We start from the raw sequence: 6,249 nt of genomic DNA, 5'->3' as shown, positions 1-6,249 counted from the left end.
TGACCAGGGGCCTTTAAAAAAGTGCTAGGGTCTCTTCTCTTGGGAGATTAGCTTGGGAGCATCGCCAGAGAGAGAACCCTCAAACATTGTACTTTGCAAAGTATAATGATAAAGAAATACCGAGAAGGTGCGCCAGACTCCAGTTTTCAGGGCCGGGGCGTCTAGGTGCGGAACTACGCGGTGCCGTGTCGACTCTTCTCTTCTCTCGCTCTTTTCAAGTTCTGTTCAGCTATTTCCAGTTCTCTCACGTGTGTTGTTGACCAATTTTTTCAAGAGTTTGGCACTCTTCCTCCTATGCTCCTTTCGCTTTCTTAATAAGCTTTGCATACCCAAGAGTTACAGCTGCCTGGCATGTTGTTGCATGTATGCACTTGCAATTCACACATACACAAGCCCATTTCTGTCATCATAGTTTAAACCTTTCCACCATCCTTGAAAACTAAAAGCAGCCATGCACAATGTTCTCTTTGTCAGCAGAGTACAAGCAGGTGAGGCTAGGTGACATTTGGGTCACTGTCCAGACACTCTTCATTTTTACTATTGCACATTGAAGAGTTTTACTACAGTTGAGCACATTGATCGCTTTTCTTTATTTAAATGTTAAGAGGGCATGCGTTGTAAGCCTATTTCATGTCAACGTATCTAGGGCACTGACTGGCACTGTTAGACTCATTGGATCAGGTGCACGTGTGCAGATGACAGGCTGTGATAATTGCATGTAAACTTCAAGCATTATTTAAGCTGTTTATGGGCAGCTATGGCTGTTAGCATGCTTTGTGCTCTATGCTTGTTGTGCTAGCTTTGATGGTCAGCTGCAGTGGAGCCCATCACCAACTGTCAAACACAGCTTGTTTATTCTATGACTCATGAAGGACAATGAGAGATCGAATATTTCAATCAAATTTAATTTCATCGCGATTGCTATCAATGAAAATGCCTGCTGAGTTCATTTGCATATTATTGCAAGAGTGTTTATAATTTGCTTTTGTTTTGGGGATTATGATTGGCAGCCCTTAATTTTAAGCAGTGCGGACAAGTCACATGCATCAGTTACATCCTTAAGCTTTAACATGCAAGGAGATTTACTGCTGGTAGGCCATGCAAATGGTTTTTTGGCTCTATGGGAGCTATCCTCGAAGGGTGGTACCTTAAGACCTGTCAATGTTGAGCATACTGCAGCAGTACTTCATACTGCTTTTCTTTCTACCAAGCATCAAAAAGCTATAAGTGCAGATTGTAAGGGACTTGTACTCCTGCACAGTATTTCATGGAGTGCGTTTGGGAGATACTCCATCATATCTCAGGTGCTTACATCTTTATCATTGCGACTACAATGTAATTTTGTAGGCCTTATGGATCATGCATTGAATGAATATTCACAATGATGTTCAATCCTCATTAGGTCCCTTAATTTGGAGATGCAGTGTCTAGTAGATGGCCAGAGTACTGGACTGGTTTTGTGCCTTTCCCCTCTTTTACTGGATATTGGAACTGAAAACTCTGGACACTTGAATAATGTACTTCAGTCTTCAACAACAGCAGCTGCATCAACTGCGCTATCTAGTATGGTGGGTGGTATGGTTAGAGGAGTTGTTGCTGGGAAGGCATCTGATCATGGGAAAAGATACATCCATGAAGGGGGGATTTCTGACGAGGCAGGAAATATTGTTGTGTTTGTCACTCATCAATCAATTATTGTGGTACGCTTTTCTTTTTTCTACCATATGTTCTAGCAAAGGTTTCAATGGCATGCGATGCAGCTGCCTTAGGATTATTAGAGTAATGAATAATTATCTGCCACAGTTTCGCTTGCCTCCCATGCTGGAAAAGTGTGCAATGCTTGCACGGCCTGAGGGCATCCGTGATGGTGCAATACCTTATATTTCCTGGAGGCGATTACGAATCAAATCAGGTGTGACTGCTCGTAGTAGCACCTCTTCTCGTAATCAGGCATCACAGACTGAGCCTATTGCTGATTCAAATCAGCAGCCTGATGAAGAGGGAGAAAAAGATAGTCATCTTCTTCTTGTTTTGGGTTGGGATAAGAAGGTCTTCATCCTGCGACTGCTGAAGGGCGACATGAAAATAATGGGAAGCTGGGATATGGATTCTGCAATATGCGGGGTTACATGGTTGGATGAACAGGTACAAAAAATGTCTTCTCAACTAATGTCATTGGTGGCTCTTATGTTGATATGTTCTCACTTATGTCTCATTTTCTGGATAGATTGTGGCAATCATGACTCTTAAAGAACAGCTTTGTTTGTTCACTAAAGAAGGTGTAGAAGTGCAACGTGTAGCCTTAGAGTCTGACGAAGCAAATAGAAGCTTGGAGTTATCGTACCACACTCATCTGTTAAATACCTTTGGAACCCAGAGAAAACTTATTATAGCTCTTTGACAGCTGGCGCTGCCACTATGTACTTACTTGGACCACAACGAATCTATAGAGCTCATCTGCTACCTTGGCAGGATCAATTGAGGGCACTCCAAGATGCAGGGGATTGGATGGGTGCTTTTCATGTTGGGATGGAACTTTTTGATGGTAGAGCTCTTGCAGTTATGGGTCTCCCTAGAGGGATTGATGCATTGCGAAAGATAGTAACACCTACTCTTCTCAGTCTACTGTCAAATTACATTGATGAAGTTTTCACTTACTTGTCCCTGGCATTTGGGAGTACCATTGATGCTGCTCCAAATGCTGTGGAAAAAGAGGAACTTACGGTTCAAGCCAAGGAGCAATATGCTCGTGTTGGAGGTGTTGCTATTGAATTCTGTGTGCACATTCATCAGACAGATGTATTGTTCAATCATATATTTCACAAATTTTGTGCTGCTGAACAAAGAGGTAATGTCTTGTTCTGGAATCAAGAGACTTGTTACGTTGAAAGAGCTTGTGTTAGTGACTGCTGCTGAAGTTTAAGAAAACAAGCTGATTTGAGTCTGTACATCAAATACTAACCGTTGTGGTCAGATGGTTCTCTGTTATACCATCTATTATGGAGAATATCGTGGCTTGAACATGAGTGGGTGTGTTTGGAATGTTCTTTGCTTCCGTCGTTAATTAGACATCTACCTTAACAAGGCGTACTCCATATGAATCCTGCATAGTCTCCCCTGCTCAGGAAAAGGCTGCTGGGTTTCTTGATAGCATCTTGGCCAGCTGCCATGCTAAAATTACAGGCAATGAGGTGGGAATTAGCATCTATCTATATATAATTTTTTGGTGTGCGTGGCGTGCATTTGCACATACCTCTTTTACATGCATACATGCAATGTAAAGGGTTACATGCATAAATACATATTTACATGCGTTTATATATTTGCATGGAGGTACTTTGTGCTTAGAGGTAGAGACGTCAGTTGTCTTTGGAGCTTGCAAAGCCTGGGGTGGGTTGAATAAGCTCACCTGATAGGTTTCTTGAGGAAAACCCTGCACTTGTTGTCATGTCATCCATCAATCAAGTCGAGATTAATAGCGCCAAGTGATGTGTGTAATGCAATTGTCCCTACATGAAGTAAGAGGACTCATAGAGCCTATGGAGCCGTCAATACATCTTTATTTATGGACTTCAAAGTACAAAAGGAGATGGACGCTTGGCAGCCAAAGAGTAGTTTTTGAATGTGCTAAGCTATGTTTAGGAAAAAGCAGCACCAGCTACATCCATGATAATTCAATGCCAATGCTCTTGAACTTTGAAATGACTAGCATGGATATTGTGAAAATTTGGAGTTTGTGACACAGATCAAGAAATGGTTGGTGGAAAGCTGCATGCACATTAAGCCTGAAGAGAAAACTATTACAATTTACCGATCCAAAGATAATAGTAGGTTCTGTCATGTTTCTTACTGATTTCTTCCACCCTCCTGCTTGACAGGCACATTCTTGGAGCTTCTTGAGCCTTACATTCTGAAGGATACCCTTGGTGCACTTGCCCCTGAGGTTGGTAAAAGCCTCATGCCTGTCAATAGCTTTTCCATTTCCAAGTAAACGACCTGCAGTGACTTGAATTAACACTTGTTTAGGTTATGCAAGGTCTTGTCGAGTATTACAGTCAGCTGGGATGGGTGCAAAGGGTGGAACTTTGTGTTCTACATATGGACATTGCATCCTTGGACTTTAATCAGGTAAGTATTCTTATATCTACTTTCTGGCTGTGCTTTATTCCGCTTTTTGGGCATCTCGTAATGTTCTTTGCAGGTTGTGAGGCTGTGTCGTGAAAATAGGTTATATAGTGCCCTTATTTACTTGTTTAACAAAGGGCTGGATGATTTCAAGTCTCCACTGGAAGAGTTACTACTTGTCGTCCAAGATATATCAAATCCTCATGTTCAGACTTGTGGGTATGCATGTTTTTGGCTCTACACGATTTTGCAGTTCTGCATGCTTTGTTACTTAAGAAAGAAAGACATTCAAACTATTCTGCATCTATATTTATAACCAGCGCTAGGCTGATAATTAAAAACCACATTAGTGGTCCCGCTGTTGAGGGCAGGGAACTTGAGGATGACCCTGCGTTGCTGCTCATTGAGAATTTTTGAGTTAACACAGCTATTCTGATGCCAAGGTACTTGAGGGAGAATATTGAGCCAGTTGAACTACCCCTTCTGGGTTTGGTGAGCCATAATTATTCTTTTTCCCACCCCCACCACACACACACACACACACACACACACACACACACGAACAAAACCCACCCTCCCTCCCAACAAAAAAAACAAGAGAACCCAAAAAGTAAAGGGGAGAGGGCATCACCTTGGAAACCACTCCTTAAAGAGAAGAGGAGCTTGGTATTCCTCTAGAATTTCAAGTGTATAGGTTGAACATTCAGCATGGAATCACCAACAGACAAAAGCAAACAAGTACTTGGTTTGCCCTCGCTTGCACGTATGGTCTCACCCACACACACGTACAAGTGTTGGAGTAACTCACACGTCTGTGTGCACATAGCGAGTTGTCTTCTCCTTCGCTTCCAAAGCATGGGAGTGAAGTCTTTTGATGCCGAAAATTTCAGCAATAGTCTTCGAAAACCTCACCTTCTCTTGAACAATGCAACAGCACTTCGTCGTGTTGTGTGTGTAGAGCTTCTACACCATTCAATCCTTCATGGCATCTTGAGAGAGCAGAAGAGCCTCTTCATATAGGGGTAGGCTCTCCATGGCTAAAAATGGAAGGGTGTGTGTGTTCAGGCTAGAAAGGGAAAGAGATGACTTCCATGTAGCTTTCCTCTTTGGAAATAGTAAGGTGTTATAACTTGAGTTTAACTCAAGTAAGAATCTCAAGTTTTATTAAAAGTAAAGCTTTCCGTGCTATTAAGGGCAAGGAGACCTGGCCTCATGTTATCACCTGACCTTTTTTTTTTGCAACCTAGAGGTTTTCAACCGTTCTGATTCCAAATCCGTTGTCTATTTCTGCAACTCTAAGCGGAAATGTGAGAAATAAGCTACGCTATGAACGTCCTAACAAATGACAAGTTTTTTTTTTTCCCCGAGAAAAAGATCCTTCTATTAGTTAATGAAACTACCCATAGGGCTACAACCTCCTCTACAAGAGAGGACTACAACAATCATGATGGGGAGACTCTCCCAATGAAAAAACAACATATGTACAATGAGACTAGATTAGGGGATGGGAGGAGGGAAGAGCCACACAGGTGGACGGTAGTGCCATCTGAGCACACCCTGGTCCGTGGTGAAAAATGGCCGAGGACGCCAAAGTCGAAGGAAAGCCTCTTTGCACTCCCGCATGCGGTCGGAACTGCCCTGGAGTCTCTCAAACTGTCCTCTGAGAGTATGAACCAGCTCAAGCCAAAGATTCCAAACAGTCTCTGTTGGTGGTACAGGGCGAGCCTCGAAGATGAGGAAGCAACGGGCCCGCCAGATGAACCAGAGTGTCAGGCCACTGATGAGCTCCCAACACACCTCTCTCACTGCACCACTCCTGTGGAGTAAGCTCTGTGGCAGGCTGGAGTGTAGGTCGCCCCCCCTGCATCACTATCATCCTGTTGGTGGATGATAGCTCAAACTGAAGTGCTGGGCCCGTGAGAGTGGACCAAGTAGCTGCCCCCCAAGTGTACTGCCGAGCCGTGGAAAGAGCAGGCATCAGCCAAAGAACACGAAGCCACACCTGCTGTGCCAAGGGACAATCCCAAAGACAGTGATGCTGACTCTCCACAAGGTGGTCACAAGCTGTGCATGCGGACGAGAGGCCACTATGCACAAGCCAACTCCCAACTGCTGTAGCTCTGC

General features: G+C 43.5%; 2 protein-coding genes across 3 annotated transcripts; both read left to right on the top strand.

The window, feature by feature from the left end:
• Positions 1–971: 971 nt before the first annotated feature.
• LOC147464842 (uncharacterized) lies at positions 972–2,401 on the top strand. 2 transcript variants are annotated; one of them, XM_086510249.1, is made up of 4 exons: positions 972–1,304; positions 1,425–1,700; positions 1,804–2,145; positions 2,228–2,401. In XM_086510249.1, exons 1-4 carry the CDS (start codon positions 1,071–1,073, stop codon positions 2,399–2,401), a joined length of 1,026 nt encoding a protein of 341 aa, XP_086366375.1. In that variant the 5' UTR covers positions 972–1,070. The 2 variants fall into 2 exon arrangements, with proteins under 2 accessions (XP_086366375.1, XP_086366381.1); XM_086510255.1 differs by having other exon boundaries at positions 1,169–1,304; positions 1,403–1,700.
• A 17-nt stretch (positions 2,402–2,418) lies between these two features.
• Positions 2,419–4,441, top strand: LOC147464841 (uncharacterized). Its single transcript, XM_086510266.1, has 4 exons — positions 2,419–2,848; positions 3,879–3,943; positions 4,027–4,128; positions 4,202–4,441. The coding sequence occupies exons 1-4, from the start codon at positions 2,419–2,421 to the stop codon at positions 4,439–4,441; spliced, it is 837 nt and encodes a 278-aa protein (XP_086366392.1).
• The last annotated feature ends 1,808 nt before the right edge of the window (positions 4,442–6,249 follow it).

This window comes from Adiantum capillus-veneris, chromosome 1 (genome assembly GCF_014529385.1).
Source record: "Adiantum capillus-veneris isolate H3 chromosome 1, ASM1452938v2, whole genome shotgun sequence".
Classification (NCBI taxonomy): domain Eukaryota; kingdom Viridiplantae; phylum Streptophyta; class Polypodiopsida; order Polypodiales; family Pteridaceae; genus Adiantum; species Adiantum capillus-veneris.
Note: the sequence above shows the minus strand (reverse complement) of the source record. Positions and strands in the feature narration are given on the sequence as shown.